The sequence below is a fragment of the Pelodiscus sinensis genome, chromosome 15 (genome assembly GCF_052426305.1).
Source record: "Pelodiscus sinensis isolate ZL-2025 chromosome 15, ASM5242630v1, whole genome shotgun sequence".
NCBI classification, from domain to species: Eukaryota; Metazoa; Chordata; order Testudines; family Trionychidae; genus Pelodiscus; species Pelodiscus sinensis.
Genome location: NC_143066.1, coordinates 38,880,876 through 38,897,363, shown reverse-complemented (window position 1 = coordinate 38,897,363; position 16,488 = coordinate 38,880,876). Strand labels below are relative to the sequence as shown.

Sequence of the window (16,488 nt, the reverse complement as noted above, 5' to 3'; positions counted from 1 at the left end):
TTCATTGTTTCCATGAAGGCACCCCAGGGACAAGCACAATCCGGCGAATGACTCTCATGATGTTTGGTGCTTTTCTTGAAGTCTCAGCTCCTAGAGTCCTGCAATTACATAAGAAATTCGGCTTTTACTTAAAATACATTTTTAAGAAAGAGGCCTTAAAATGTGACCCCACTGGACCTGAGGGGATGAGAACACAGAGGCCAAATTAAACAAGTCCCACATTTATTTATTTTAAATATCACAATTTTTAAGCTGCGCTCCTGATTTTTGAGGCATGATGTTTGAACACTTAAGGAAGGCAATACAAAACTAGAGCCCAATACTTACAACCGTCCCTCATTCCCTCTATGGTATTCACCACTCATCAGAGCCCAAAGCCAAGATATGGCAGGATCACATGTGTGCGGCTGATGACAGCAGCGTCAGATTTTCCGATGATCATTTTTTCACACTCAAACAAATTTTCTGTTAGTTTAGCTCTGACTAGTGACCTACTGGAATCTCCTCATTCAGATTCTCTTCTGACTTTTTTTGACTGCCATGTAGGACTATGAGGGATATGCAGGGCTAGCGTCAGACTTTGCTGGGCCCTGGGCAATTGGGGGGGGGGAGGGGGGTTAGCTCTAGGACCCTGGAAGAGGTGGGGCCTGAGGTAGAAGGGGCAGGGCCTGTGGTGGAAGGGGTGGGGCTAAGGATAACCACACCCACTACCAGCCAGTCCTCAGCATCACCTGAGACTCCGGGCCCTTTTAAACTACCAGACTCAGGGGCAATTACCCGCCTCTTTCAGCAGCCCCGGGAGTATGATTAAAATGTCCGTTCAAACCTGTTCTACTTTTGCATGTCATCCTTTTTAGCTTCAGACATTTGCCCGAGATCCAGTCAACTTACAGCTGGTCAGTAACCTCAGTTTACCCAGGGAGACGGCTGTGTACTACACCTCATTGCTTACCTCTGCACCCAGCTTCCAGCTGGCAAGGTAAGAGCACACTTGTGGCGTATCTTGGGGTCCTTCTATAGCGACATCTTTGCTGGCTACTGATTTTGAGTGGCTAACGTTGACCTCTTTGTGGGTCAGAGAGAGTCCTCAGGGAATGATGGGAAATCTGCTTTCCAGTGCAGTGCCCTCTCCCGACTAAAAACCAGAAGCACACTGGGTTATTCTGGGAAATCGGTGTTAGGCTACCACACTTCACAGGGCCTGGGGGAATGTAAAAGCCAATAGGGATTGTGGAAAAAATCAGCACATGGAACCCTCCGCACAATCACAAAAGAAACATAATTTTGGCCTTTGATTGATGGCGGGAACAGGCCTTCCTTTCTGACATTGGTCTCTTGTCCTCCTTTCCCCACTTCCAGCCTCCCCGACAGGTTGGTTTGCTACCTCAGCCCCTTTGCAGTGAGTGGTCTTGACAGACAGGACGCTTTACGTTTGGCTCAGAGGATCACTAAAAACTGTGTGTCAAGTTGGATTCGCACAGGCACCCGCGAGGAGGGGCCAGCCCCGTCTCTGACAACTGAGGAGCGACAGGTAATGCCCTGGGCTAATGGCCTGGTGTGAGCCTCTTCCCCACAGCTCATGAAAGGACAGTGCTCCCGACAGAAGCAAACACATTTCCATGGCCCTGAGCTCAAACCCGCGCTATGGTAATACTATTTATCTCCACCACCCGTGTTCCCTGTAAGCTGAGTGCTTGGCCCAGGAGCGAGTCAAATGCCACTCAACTGACTAGCAGAGTGCACACAACCCATGTGTTTCTACTGGTGGTGCACATCCACCCATGCCTCAGTGCATGCGATAAAATTTATTCCACACATGGATGGAAACAAAATTAGAGGGAACTTTGACTACAGGTAACATTTCCTGAGGCAGGAAGTATTATTCTCTCCATTATTCTGTGAAGAAAATGGAGGCATTAAATGACTTGTCCAATCAATGATTGAGCCAAAAGTCTGAAAGCTGCTCGGATCTTGCCGTGTTGTCCACTCAATGAGAGCCCTAGATAAACAGAGAGCAGGGATTAGACCTTCTTGCCTGGCCCCAACACTAGCGGCTCTCAACCTTTTCAGGGGATGGAAACGCGAAATAATTTGCACTCCCACCCCTGCAAGTCCCATGGCAGCAAGAGAGTGATGTCCCCAGTGATCCCCAAAGCCACATGCTCAGGGGACGGGGTGCCATAGGGGAAGAGGGCAGAGTGAAGGCAGGAAGGGGAGGGGCTCGGAGGCCAATAACAGACAGCACCCCTCAGCCGACGGGCCAGATTGTAAATCGCTCCGGCCAGGACTGACCCGTGTGCTGGGAGTTTGAGACCCTGGATTAAGACTTCAAAAGACAAGCGCACCGAAAAGACCCTTCCTCTGGGTGCGCCTACACAGCACCGTACACTCGAAGTAAGAGACGCAACTTGTGCTACACAAATTGCATCTCTTCTTTTGATTGAATTTCGAAATGGGCTATTTCGAAATTTGGCACGTGCACACAGTGCCAAATTTCAAAATAACATGCTATGTCAAGACATCTCTTAACCCTAGGGGAAAGAGGGATGCTGGGATGCCGAAATAGCGCGCCCGTTATTTTGAAAACTATTTCGAAATCACGGGTGGCTTGTTAAGACACTGGGTAGCTATTTGGGGATACCTCCCGTCTCCCGAAATAGCCGTGCAGTGTAGACACACCCTCAAGAAGCTGGCTCATTGGCTCTGATATTCTGAACTGCTCCTCCGTCACTGGGGGCTCTTTCTAGGTTGCGTCCTTGTTGGTGAACAAATTCGACCGCTTCCCTCCCGACACCCTGAATGCCCTGGGGCAGGCTGCCGTCGGGCTGTCCCTGTCGCAGCTCGAGAATGGCGTCAGCAACGGAGACCTCCACGCGTCGCTTCCGTCCCTGAGCCGCGTTCACGGCTGGAACGCTGAACAAGCCCGCACTCTCGTTAGCAAACTGCTCGGCTCTGGCTACCAGGTACGAAGAGCACAGGTCTCCATTCTGTCCGCATTGGAGGGCTAGTCCCGCATGGCCAACCCTTTGCCCGTGGCTTTATGCTTGCGCCGCAGATCTCGGACGGCCGGAGCCTGGCAGCGCTGGGGAGTCTGGTGGCCGGCGTCAGCAGCAGCAGCCTTCAGAGTCTGCCTCCGGATGCCATCTTGGAAGCGGTTCGGATCCCTGGGTTCGTGGCGCAGCTCGAGGCCGCGCCCGCTGCCCTGAAAATGGCCCTGGTGGAAAAGGTGAGGTCCTTTCTCTTAGCCAGGCGGCGTCCTGAGCAGAGCCTGAGGCGGACGGTGACTCTTCCTGGTTGAGAGCACCATGTGTTGCCAGCAGGCGTGAGCAGACCTGCAGAGGCCTATGTATGTGCTTGCTAACAGGGCCGTGCAGCCGGCGCCTGGGTGTGTTTCTTCCCTGGGAGGAACTTGGCTGCCAGCCAGGCGAGCATGACTTGCTTGGATGGGTCATGTACTCATGGGCGGTGGGTGAACCTAGAGCTGGGGGAGGCAACCCCTCAGCCCCGCCTCTTCCACTTGAGGCCCCGCCCCCTTCAAGAGCCAAGCCCCTCCCCACAGGGGCACCTCCCTAACCCTGGAGTGCAGGGAGGGTGGGCGGCACACGGCCCCCACCTCAACGTGGCTGAAGCCTGGGGAGAGCCCGGGAGCCATGCTGAAGCAGGGGGTGGAGTGTGGGCGGGGCCACAGGTGGTGCTTTGGGAAGGCAACGCCTTCCCCTGCCTCTTACACCCACCGCCCATGCTCATACCAGACATAGGCCACTGCTACATAGTAAGAGCTGAACTCGCCGGGTCCATGGAGAATTCCACGCCCAGCGAAAGAGAATGAGATGGATGGAAGCTTTGGGGCTTATAGCTTGTGAGCAGTCCTGAGGGGCATTCGGCAACTCCCTCCCCCCCTCCTCCGGGTGGAGCGACAGGCCAGTGAGCTTCTTCTCTAGGCACCAACTCACGGATGTGCCTTTACGTGCAATTGCAGGGAATTAGCCCATCTGCCAAGCCTTTCGGCCGGCCACGATTTTACTTCTTACGCTCACATGAGACCTATTCAAGAAAGAGACCACTGTTAATTCCCCGTCCCTCTTTGCGCTCACAGGCTGGCAGGAGAAGCTCTGACCGTCGATTGGCATTCAGACTCAACGGTTGGGCTTCTGAACCACTAAGGGCTTACCTCCACTTACCAGGAGATCCATTCTCTGGAAATCAATCTCCTGGGGTTCAATTTAGAGGGTCTAGTAAAGACCTGCTAAATAGATCACAGATCATAAGAACATAAGAATGGCCCTACGGGGTCAGCCCAAAGGCCAGTGGCCAATGCCAGATGCCCCGGAGGGAGTGAACACCAAATGCTGGAATGCTACCAAGTCACACTTGTAGCTACATTGTTGTTTGTGCTGTTCTCGCTTGCCAGTGCTGAGTGTGAAGAGTAGGAAATGGACATTTCCTTGCTCACAAGAAAGCCCATGCACCAGGGCAGGCTGAGATCTTCTCTATGTTCACAGAGAGTGAAGAGATAGATTCCCCCTCCAATTTCTAGCTTGCTAACCAAAGCTAAGGCATAAAGCCAGGCATGGCAAGGAACTCTTCTTCGCTTGTCAGTCTGGGTCCCGCAGCTCATCATCAAAACAGATCAACTCATCACCATAGGCCACTGGTCTTTGGCAGACCTTTCAGAGTCACCTGTCCCACAACATCAGGGCATAGCAGCACTCCCAGTCGGCGAGATACACCAAGCAGGGAACATTCCTTGGCATATATTCTCTGGCAAACACCCACGTACCAGAGGGACATCTTCCTGGCTTCTCTCCAACCTGTCCTTCCCTCTCCAATGATTGCTATTTTTAACCTCCGCCTGGGGTTTATTACATTTTTTTCAGATTGCTTCAGCAGCCGGGAGCCCCGTCAGCCTGGTGAAACACATCCCAAACAGTCTGGCTATTTACATTCCAAAATCACGGCTGGCCTTTGGGGACGAAAAGCCCGATGTTCAAGAGCTCAACCAGAAGTTGTGGAGCAGGGAACAAGTAAGCCACCCTGTCATTGCCTTTGCCGGCCGTTGGGGGCCTGGGTAGTGGTTAAACTGTGCCGCTAGGAGCTGTCTAGACTCCACCGAATGTCGCTAAGTGGGGGGAGGAGCTTGGTGTTGCGCTAACGTTCTCTTTGGCTTGGTTCCACTGCAGGGGAAGAGTTTGGTGTCACACTAATGTTCTCTTTCACTTGGTTCTGCAGGCTGCCATGTTTTTCAACGATGTACTAAAGGTGGAGTCTAACTTCAGCAGGTAGCGTTTCTTTTTTGCTTTTTCTTGTGTGCCGAGTGTAACGCCGAGAGGCGGAACCGAACAAGGGACCTCTGGAGCGGAGGCTCTACCACCTGAGCTAAAAACCAGCTGGCTCTCAGCTAACGCTGTAGAGGAGACTCCTACTTGCTCTCTCTGTCAGTGATCTCAGTGCCCCTAGGTGGGCCAATGCACCACACCCAGAAGGTGTGTAGGTTACATGACCCATTGTCCCAATTCATAGGTGCTCCTCAAATTCATCCACAGTATGAGGAAAAGAAAGGCCTTGAAAGCCTGACAGACGGGGTTCTGCCCCCAGTAGGCAGAAGTTCCTGCCCCAGGCCCATTGCCTCTCAAGGGCCTTTGGCTGGCTGTAGAAAACACCCTGGAGTGAGAAATGTCACCTAAGTGCCCGGTTTTAGTCCAATGACTACAAGATTACAGGGACCATCTCTCTCTTGCATAGGGTTGCCAGATGGTTTAACCAAAAATACCAAACATCCCCCCACCCTGAAAACCCCCACGGTTGAGCAAAAAAAAGAAAAAAAAAGACCCCCATAGTTATTAAGCAAAAAATACAAAAATACAAAAAACCACCATGGCCCCTTTAAGGCCTTTGGGGTTTCTTTTTGCCAGCGGCCATCTTATTTTCTTACTCTGTGCGGAAAGAGAGCTCCCCTGTGGAACCATGCAAGTGGAACTGGGGGGGAGGGGGGAGATCCGGGAGGGGCCCGGGAGCTGGGCCCAGTTGCTGAGTGTGTCGTAGGGTTGCCAGGTGTCTGATATTTTCACTTCCTGGCAGGGAAAAAAAATCAGAAAATACTGGACATTTTAGGTGTCTGGTATTTTCTGATTTTTTTTCACTCCCAGGAGGTGAAAATACCAGACTGTCCGAGTCAATACTGGACACCTGGCAACCCTACTCCCGTGGCTGTGTGTCAGGGCAACTATAAAATCAGTATCAAGCTCATGCTGATTTATTTATATGTGCTTTTTTATATGGAAAGCCATTCCCTTGGTAAGGGCTGCAGCCCAGTCTGGGAGAACTAATGTGGAGATATCTGTGGGGTAGGGTTGCCAGGTGTCTGGTAATGACCCAGACAGTCTGGTATTTTCGCCTCCTGTCCAGTAAAAAAATTTCAGAAAATACCAGACACTTAAAATGTCGGGTACTTTTTGGGTTTTTTTCCTGCCAGGAGGCAAAAATACTGGACACCTGGCAACCCTAAGACACACTCAGCAACTGGGCCTGGCCCCTAGTCCCCTCTGTCCCCCTGCTCCCGGACCTTCTGGTTACCTGGGGGGGGACTTGATCAAGAAAACAAGATGGCCATCGGCAAAAAGACCGAAGCAAGGGGAAGCAAGGAGAAGCAATGCCTTCCCTGGGTCTTAGTGCTCAACCTCTGCCCCTCGCACTTAAAGTGGCCATGCTGTTTTAATACTGGTTTATTGTATTTAGTTTAGTTTTTATTTTTATTGTTATTTTTATTTTTTTTGGTTAATAACTTTCAGGGTCCTTTTTTTGTTTGTTTTGCTCAACAACTTTGTTCTTCCCACTTTTTTCCCCCCTGGTGGTTTTTTTTTGGGGGGGGGGTATTTTTGGTCAAACCATCTGGCAACCCTACTAGTGTGTTGTGAGCAAGACACGAGAAGTCATTCCACTGCTCTACTGTGCTCTGAGTAGGCCTCAATTGGAGTATTGTGTCCAGTTTTGGGCATCATGTTTCAAGAAAGATGTGGAGAAATTGGAGAAGGCCCAGAGAAGAGCAACAAGAATGATTAAAGGTCTAGAGAACATGAGCTATGAGGGAAGAGTGAAAGAATTGGGCTTGTTTAGTTTGGAAAAGAGAAGATTGAGGGGGGACATGAGAGCGGTTTTCAGGTATCTAAAAAAGTGTCACAAGGAGGAGGGAGAAAAAATGTTCTTGGCCTCTGAGGATAGAACAAGAAGCAAGGGGCTTAAACTGCAGCAAGGGAGGTTTATGTTGGACATTAGGAAAAACTTCCGACCTGTCAGGGTGGTGAAACACTGGAATAAATTGCCGAGGGAGGTTGTGGAAACCCCATCTCAGGAGATATTTAAGAGCAGGTTAGATAAATGTCTATCAGGGATGGTCTAGACAGTACTGGGTCCTGCCGTGGGGGCAGGGGACTGGACTCGATGACCTCTCGAGGGCCCTTCCAGTCCTAGTGTTCTATCTCCCACACGGGCATCTTCTCTTGGGACTATTGCTGTTGCTCAGAGTCTGCCTCTTTGCGTCCCTGGATCATGCTTCTCTGGCTGGCCCCCGCCTTCTGCTCTGCAGCAGGGAAAGGGCAATAGGGCGCTTTGGCTAGAACTATCCTTCCTCCTCTGAAGTTATTCGGGGGACCTCGCGTGTGGGGGAGCTCAGGGCTTGGAGGAGCGCTGGGAGGGGATGCGCCTGCTGCTGTGTGCGTGTTCATTCTAGGAGGTCAGCAGCGGCCGTGAAGTCCTCCTGCACCGCACCCAACTCGCTTCCTTTGAACTTTCAGACTATCCCCATCTGTGCTCCAAGGCTTCACCTGCGCAGCCGCCAATGAGATGGAAACGGAGCGATTTCAGCAGCTGGCCCAAGCCATGAAGCAGAAGAACGTCAAGCTAGGCGAAGACCAGGTCAGTCCCCACGACCACGGGATGCCACGTTGCGCTATTCTCATGAAGAGGCAGAACACATCGATCAAGAACCCAAAACCCCATGCGCTGGGGGAGAGTGTAGCCTTGCTCGGGACCACAGGTGACTCTGAATCACTGCCATGACTTTGGCAAGGATCAATGTTCCCTATAAGTTGCACACATAGATGGCCACCCGAGATTCAAGTGGCATCCAGCTGATTAGCAGAGCACCCACAGGCAGCAGCATATGTTTCTACGGGTGGTGCACATCTGCACATACCTTGGTGCAGCAAACAAAATTTATTCTGCGCTTATATGGAAAAAATTAGAGGGAATATTGGCAAGGACCAGGTCAAAGACTGGCTAACAAGGTTTTGCAAGAATCTTAACCTCTTCCAACCCAATACCACTCTCCCTAGGGTTTTTTTCCCCAAGAAAAGAGATTTGTTGTTTTTTTCCTCTTTCATGTGGATTCTGGTCTATTTTCAGCTAAGTTGTTTGGTTAAGAGAGTGACCCTCAACGGCATTCCCAAGGATTTGGATGACTATCCTAAAGACATGCTGCTCTTTTTAAGGTAACTTCAGAGAGCCTTTTATCTTGCAGCCTTATTTTAGCTGTGTAAATAAGGAAGAGCGCCACTGAATTCCATACGCTACCGATCAATGCATCGGTCTGTATCCATTTATAGTGCATGCCTTCTCATTGTATGTGGGCCACGTCAACCAAGTAGAGTGAAATGCAAAAAGAAAACAAGCTGAGAAATATGAAAACCGAATTAGACGTAAAACTTTTTAGTTGTAACGATCTAGGGGATATTACTAAGAAAGGTACGGATTGCTTTGCAAAAGGTATTTTTGTCTTGCTAGGCAAAAGGTCTTTTTTGTCTAGAGAGCCCTTTGGTTTTTATTACTTTCCAGCTTTGTGAATATTTTCACATACAACCCCTAGTGAGCCAGAAAAGCTAAACTTCACAGCAGAATTTCTCGACTCGGCTGTTATCCTTTTGGCTTCTGTATTCAGAGCGTCAGACATGAACAAAGCCAGGCTGGGTTTCAAAGTAAATTTCCCAGCGAGAAAAATAATTGAAAAGAGACACACATTTGAGGACAAAGTGTTTGAGATATGACACAGACTATAGAACATGGGACACAGGACAGGGGGTCGGCTTTAGTGGATGTGACCCTAACTTATGTCTCTCTTCTCCCTCTGATTGGGTCAAGTTTCAGGAGAGGTATGGAAAAATTGGAGAGGGTCCAGAGAAGAGCAACAAAAATTATTTATGTTCTAGAGAACAAGATTTATGAGAGAAGGCTGAAACAATTGGGTTTGTTTAGTCTGGAAAAGAGAAGGCTGAGAGGGGACAGGATAGCAGCTTTCAAGTACCTAAAAGGGGGTTACAAGGAGGAGGGAGAAAAATTGTTCTCCTTGACCTCTGAGGATAGGACAAGAAGCAATGGGCTTAAATTGCTGCAAGGGAGGATTAGGTTGGACATTAGGAAAAACTTCCTACCTGGAATAAGTTGCCTAGGAAGGTTGTGGAATGTCCATCAGTGGAGATATTTAAGAGCAGATTAGACAGACACCTGTCAGGGATGATCAAGACAGTGCTTGGTACTGCCAGGAGGGCCAGGGACCAGACTTGATGACCTCTCGAGGTCCCTTCCAGTCCTAGTGTTCTACGATTCTATGTTTTGCTCAGTAAAATCCTCTGTGATTTCATGGCGTGTTTGCTTTTCCAGTCCTTCGGATTACGCAGGGACAGGAAGCTGTCAACAGTACGTCAGGAACGTTGGGGAAGCAAACATTGACCTTCTACAGAGAGATTCCCCACAGCGGAAACAGCTGCTATCGGACGCCTTAGCTTGTTTGGTACGCATTCAGTAAGGAGCCAGGGTCCCCGGAACTGGACGGTGGGCTGAGAACAAGGACTGTGCATCTGCAAACCGGGAAAAGGGGCAGAGTTTAAATTCTTACACTTTAATGGGAATGAATGTTGCAAATCAATGGAACCCAGACTCTGTATTGTAGGCTGCATAGCCTTTCTCTACATCCCCACCTCCAAGGCTGTTGGATCATAGAAATTTGCCCAGCCACCGTGCAGCTGCTGAGGGCACTGTACATTTCTCCTGTACCAAACCCGTGAGCTGTATGAGATTCAGTACATAACTGTAATGAGGCTTGTGTGAAAATGTCGCCTCTTGGTGGGATGGACTCAGAACGGTTCACCTGTGTGGCATAAGCCCTATACTGCTAGGAGCTAGTTGGCGGTGTCCTTTAGCTCTAGTGTCACAGACTTATGGATTTGAGCAGGGAGATCTGAGCTCTGAACCAAGGAGGGCTGAGTTCTTAGCAGTCACAGACTGTAGCAAGTGACACCGGGGGGATTGTGGCCATAGATTTGGGATAATGCCATAGGAAGGACGTTCTCTGCCTTTGAAAATGTGAATCTCAGATGTTTTGAGAATGTAGAAGCAGGAAACATCCCTAGGAGACATCCTGGATCCAGCCCATTCCTCCATCTTGTCCAGTATCTTACCCCAGTTCAGTACCAGAGGAAGGGTTTAGGGTCAGCAGCAGGAGGGGAGAAAGAGGAAAGGTCCTTCCAGGGAGCAATCCACAAAAAGGCAGGATTGTTACCTCGACAAAACTGCCCTATCCCCTAATGCACCCAGCCCCGTGTGCAGAGCTGAACAGGAGAGGGAAGATTCCTTCCTGACCCCTGAAGAACTGAGCCGGGAAGCATGAGGGTTGATTTCCCATCTTGGATCCTTAGTGTGCGCAGCAGGAAACTTTGCAGAAAGGATAGAGAGGCTCAAGCTACATCTCGCCAGGAATTTGGGGGAAGCACCAATCCAATCCACACATCCCAAGCCTGGCCTCTTTACCGAGGGCTTGTGGGTGGAATTCAAGCCACAATCCAATCTCTCTCCCTCTCCCCCTGAAATAAGAAGTGTCAGCTGCTCTGTGAATTCTCCAGAGTTACTGTTCTCCCCTTTTGACCGAACACATCTATTGTATTAAACTAGAACATTCCTGACACTGGCGTGAGTGAAGAACATGCAGAAGTTCTGGGTCACCTGGTTTGTGACCTTGGTGAAGAATACATCAGAAGTTCCGGTGGGAGTTTGCTGCTGCAGTTAAATCAGTGTCAGTCCTTCACACCCGGTCAAGAAGAGGCTATTAGAGATGTCATCAGAAATGGAAGCACTCCGTTCGGGTAGGATTGCCATTGGATTTGCTCCCTTTGCACATCGGCTCAGATGACGTTTTCTTGCCTGTTTCTAGGTGGATCATAAATCTAGTGTGAACGGCCATTTCTCTTTACAATCTCAGCCCATCAGATCCTGCCCAACACCTGGAAAGGCAGGTGCAAGAGGGACTCGGGGTGGGGAGAAAAAAGGCCAGGTCTACATTAGTCTTGGCAGCTCTGCTTAAGATGGGCAACTCCAGCTGTGTAGAGTACATAGCTGGAGTTGGCTTACCTAAAGCCCAGTTTGGTGGTGTAGCCACAGAAGGAGGCTGATGGGAGCAAACACACCTGTCGGCTTCCCTTACTCCTGGCAAGAGCAGGAGTACAGGACGTCAGCATGGGTACCCTCTGAGTTTGATTTAGCAAATCTTCGCTAGACTCGCTAAATCAAACTCCGGAAGATCAACCGCTGGAGTGGCGATCTTCTGTGGAGTGAAAATGTGGCCTAAGTTAACCGAACTTTTCTGAACCTTGGAGTTTTTGACTCTGATTCTGGTGGCAGTGTGGAGCTAGGCTGGTCTAATAGCTGAACACTAACCTGTGAGTTTTGGAGACCTGCAGTTCTCGTCCTGGTTGTGAGCCGACTGCTGCATGGGAAGTCATTGGATCCCCACAGCTCCTCTTGTAAAGAGGATTCCAAAGTAGATCTCCCTCATCAGGAAGCTGATACAACATGATTTTTTGTTTTGCTTTCAGGCCTCCTTCAAAATGGTCAGCTTCTACCCTGCACGAGCTCCGTGGACTGTTCCGCATATTTGATCGGAGTATCTTACAAAAGATCCCTCAGGTATGTTACAAATGGGGCATCTTGCAGCTTCCTGGAGTGTCCAAAGTGCATATGGCCTGATTTTGCTCCCAGTGAAATTGATGGAAAACTCCCGTTTATGTTACCAGTGCAAAAGCAAGCCCCTGTTGCAAATAGCTTTAGTCAGTTTTGCTAAGTACGGGCAAGGCTTGGCTTTATAGCACTGTGTGGGTGCATCTAGACTGGCAAAAACTTGCCAGCTGTCTACACTGGCCGCTTGAATTTGTGCAAGAACACTGACTTTGTAATGTACAAAATCAGTGCTTCTTGCACAAATACTTTCACGCTCCTACTCAGGGATAAGCCCTCTTGCGCAAGAATACTTGTGCAAGAGGGCCAGTGTAGACAGGCATCTTAATTTTTTGTGCAAGAAAGCCCGATGGCTAAAATGGCCATCGGAGCTTTCTTGCGCAAAAGCACGTCTAGATTGGCATGGATGCTTTTGCGCAAAAGCACTTTTTCCACAAAAGCATCCTTGCCAATCTAGATGCTCTTTGGCGGAAATACTTTTAACGGAAAAACGTTTCCATTAAAAGTATTTCCGCAAAATCATGCCAGTCTAGACACAGTCTGTGTGTATGTGAAGTGATGTGATTGCTGCACTAAGCACCCAGTTTCCTGTGAAACTTGGAATAACAGCAATCTAGATCATTATCACTCTCTACAGATTGAACCTCTCTAGTCCAGAACTCTCTGGTCCAGGAACATCCATGGTCCGGCATGATTTCAGTGAGCTGCATGTCCACTTAGCTTGGGTGCGGCCAAGTTTCCCGCAGTCCCATAAAGTTTGTTTCCAGCCACCAGTCCTGGCTCTCAGTGTTCTGGGCTGTTCTTTAGCTTCGATTTACCCCTAAACGTCTTTTAAGAGCCCAGCAAGCAGAGGAAGTGTTGGTCTTGCTGCTAGACAATATTGACTTCCCATGGTCTGGCAAATTCTCTGATTCAGAATTGGTCAGGTCCCGAGGGTGAACTAGAGAGGTTCAACCTGTAGATTGCAGTAATGCTATTGGTGGCCATTGGTAAAAGTTATGCCATCTTATTGGAAAGCACTGGGCTTGTTTAGTTTGGAACGGAGAAGACTGAGAGGGGACATGAGAGCGGTTTTCAAGTATCTAAAAGGACAAGGAGGAGGGAGAAAAATTGTTCTCCTTGGCCTCTGAGGATCGGACAAGAAGCAAGGGGCTTAAACTGCAGCAAGGGAGGTTTAGGTTGGACATTGAGAAAAACGTCCTACCTGTCAGGGTGGTCAAACACTGGAATAAATTGCCTAGGGAGGTTGTAGAATCTCCATCTTTGGAAATATTTAAGAGCAGGTTAGACAGAAATCTATCAAGGATGATCTAGACCAGTGTTACAAGCACCCTTAGAGGTACACAAGGGAAGTCGGGAGTACGTCATCACAACTGAAATTTGGAGAAAACTGAATTTTTGTTTTAAGTTTTACAGCATTTTATTATTTTTGTACTTTTTACACCCAAAAATTTAATCGCCTCCCTGGCTACGACTAAGTTGTTTAAACAAATGCGTTACAATGGTAGAAAAAAAATGGTGTGTCTGAAAATTGCAGGTACTGGGGGTACTTACAATTTTTTTTTTTTTTGAAAAAGGGGTACTTTATTTAAAAAAAAGGTTCAGAAACATTGCTTTAGATGGTACTTGGTCCTGCCATGAGGGCAGGGGACTTGACTCGATGACCTCTCGAGGTCCCTTCCAGTTCTAGTGTGCTGTGATTCTATGATTTAAAGCAGTGTTTCGTAAACTGTGTTTCTTAAAGTGTGTGCAAGGAGGCAGTTGGAGGTGTGTCGTGGAAGGTGGAAGGCCCTTAAAAGGACAGGCGACGGTTTTTGGTTTTTTTGTTTTTTGCTCAACAAAAAATCCTCATAAAAAGAATTATTGTTGGTGTTGCTCAGTCTTAAAAAGTTTAAGAAACACTGGTTTAAAGTCACGTTGCCTTTGCGAGTAGCTTGTGTGCCCACCACTGCCCCCTAGAGAATGGAACGTACCACACTTGCTTGAGCCTTCGAAAGTCTCCCATTTCTTCGGGCCTGGTGCCATGGAGCGATTTCCTTGGCTCCCCAAAGGCTGGTCACTAGCCTGGAGCGGGAAGTGGTACGTGCTAGTCTCCATAATACTCCCAGGCGTTTTGCTGAGTGTCAAGGTCCCTGGCTATGTAAGCGGGTAGAGAAACACCCCGGTGCCGCCTGCCTCGCCTTCATGCCGATTGATTTTCTTTGCAGGCCGTGTTAACCCCTTGGCTGAAAAGCTTTGTGCATGATCTGCCTTTGCCCAGGGAGCAGCTGGCTGCCATGGTTCAAAACCTCCTGCCCTCCAGGAGGAAGCGCGCTGCTGGTACGTGGGGCGTGTCCTAGTCCCTGTGCCTGGTGATGGGACTCGGGGGGGGATGTCGTCGTCTGGGGCCCCCTGCGAACGTCCAAACGGAGCTCCTCCTGGGAAAATCCCCCCCCCCCCCCGGACAACCCAGCCCCATGCACGGGCCTGGGAATGGGGGAGGCACCTGGCTCTTAATAAGACCCCGAGTTAGAGCTTCGTGTGTGGAGACGGAAGAAGGCAAAGGGCTGTCCGTGGTGCCTAGCGTCAGGTCACTGCTCCAGAGGGCTGGCGGGTCCAAGGAGACCCACGTTTGTATCCCCCGGCCGAGCTGGGCATATCCCCACCGCTTGGAAGGGCTCCATGGTCAGGTGCAATGGCTGGGGCAAGGGAAGTGGAGGGGAGAAGCCTTCGCCCACCCGCTCCCTTCACTCGCCCAAAGGGCCGCCCGCCGGCTGGGCGCCTCCGTTCCTGGAGGGTTTGTGATGCTGCTGCAGGACGGGTGCTCCACAGCGCCCCCTGCAGGCTCCGCCGAGCGCCAGCGGTCCTCACCCGCGCCGGGGGTGGTGGGGTAGCGACAAGGCAGGGCGGTGAGACGGCCCGTAACGCCGGCGCTGTCGGATCCGTGCCCCGACAGAGTGCCCGCCGGACAAGAACATTACCGAGGCAGTGGTGATGGATGAGCTCATGCCCATCTACTACACCCCGGAGGAATTACAGGCCTGCTTGCAGGGGGTCACCCTGGTGGAGCACCTGGCCCAAATGTCGCACTACCCCTTCACCGACCAGCAGTTGGCCGTGCTGAAGAAGAAGCTGGATGAGGTAAGGCCGGGCTGCAGGGCAGCACAACCCCGTGCACGAATAGGTGGAGCCCAGACCAGGTGCAGCGAGGCTGGCTCTGCGCTCCTGGAAGGGGCGGAGCCTCATGGGGAAGGGGCGGGGCCTCATGGGAAGGGGCGGGGCCAAAGGCAACCCTTCACACCACCCCAGCTGTGTCCCCCTCCAGCGCATGGCATTCCGGCTTCCCCAGGCAGCCCTGGAGTGTGCCATGTGGCGCTCCAAATGCAGATTAAAGCACCCAGGGTCCAGCCACCACCCCCTTTGAATTGCCAGGCCCCAGAGCAATTACCGGGCCCCCCAGCGGTGGGTCTGCTAGCACCTCGCTGTCAGAGGTCCAGAGACCATGTCCAGCTGTCCCCGTCCCACGGCGGCTGGCGTGAGGGAGGAGCCGGAGCCGGCCCAGGCCGTGAGTGTGGGTGAAAGAGAGACACGGAGCGTACGCGAGGAACGGGAGAGCGCGTGGGGAAAGCAAACAGACCGTTTCGTGCGCCTCCCTGCTGGCCCTGCTTCTCCCTGGCCCCACCGCCGTCATGCGCCCTCCGAAAAACACACTGCGTCGCCGGGATTAACCATCCGTTTGTCCCCAGCTGTATCCCAACGGGTACCCTGACAAGGTCATCCGCAACCTCGGGGCCATCGCCTCCCTGGTCACCTTCGACGAAATTAAAAAATGGAACCTCACCTCCGCGGACACACTCGCCTTCCTGCTGAGCAACGAGCCGCCCAACGACCAGGTAACTAGTTCCCCGCCCACCGGGGGGGCGCCAGCGTTTGGGGGGCCTGGTTTCATTGGGGGCTGCTTATCGTATTCAAAGTCGGGTAGTCCTGCCGGGATGGCCGGACCAGGCTTTTCCAGTCGTGTTTTGCACGGAGGGGACATTGGCTTCCCGCGAGGGGCCGGGGAGGGAGAAAGACTTCCAGGTTATTCGGCTTCTTTTTCAAACCCTTCGCAGGCGGCTTTCATCATCACAAAATACATCAGCCTGGGAAACCCGCTGAACATCACGGCTCTGAACGCCATCGGCACGCGATACATATGCCTTCTGACGGAGCCCCAGTTGCAAATGATAGACCCCGACACCCTCAAGTGAGTGGAGGAGGCGGTCTTCTTTGTTTCTGTTCTCCCAGCCAGCCCAGATCCCTACCGCAAACCGACCCAGGAAGCAGCATAGCAAGGAGCTGGCCCCCCAGCTCTGCCACTTCTCTGGCATGTGGCCTTGGGGACGTCACTTGACTTGTCTCTGAGTTTTAGCTTATTTTCTTGGCTACAACCGGTGACTTTTCTCAGTGGAGTAACACGGTGGGCCTCACTGCCGCGGGCGCCTCCTGCTGGAGGCTCTGGGAATTAGCTTC

At 51.0% G+C, this 16,488-nt stretch overlaps 1 protein-coding gene across 1 annotated transcript in view; it reads left to right on the top strand.

Annotated features, from left to right (window-relative positions):
• The window catches only part of MSLN (mesothelin), a 42,162-nt gene that overhangs the window by 22,237 nt on the left and 3,437 nt on the right, over positions 1–16,488 (top strand). Inside the window, exons 11-25 of the mRNA XM_075899814.2 lie at positions 858–979; positions 1,360–1,531; positions 2,748–2,963; positions 3,056–3,226; positions 4,878–5,024; positions 5,230–5,279; positions 7,791–7,911; positions 8,401–8,486; positions 9,652–9,781; positions 10,939–11,129; positions 11,859–11,949; positions 14,205–14,316; positions 14,933–15,117; positions 15,723–15,869; positions 16,089–16,222. Of these exons, the coding sequence (XP_075755929.2) occupies positions 858–979; positions 1,360–1,531; positions 2,748–2,963; positions 3,056–3,226; positions 4,878–5,024; positions 5,230–5,279; positions 7,791–7,911; positions 8,401–8,486; positions 9,652–9,781; positions 10,939–11,129; positions 11,859–11,949; positions 14,205–14,316; positions 14,933–15,117; positions 15,723–15,869; positions 16,089–16,222 (2,075 nt within the window). The remainder of the gene's footprint in view (positions 1–857; positions 980–1,359; positions 1,532–2,747; positions 2,964–3,055; positions 3,227–4,877; positions 5,025–5,229; positions 5,280–7,790; positions 7,912–8,400; positions 8,487–9,651; positions 9,782–10,938; positions 11,130–11,858; positions 11,950–14,204; positions 14,317–14,932; positions 15,118–15,722; positions 15,870–16,088; positions 16,223–16,488) is intronic.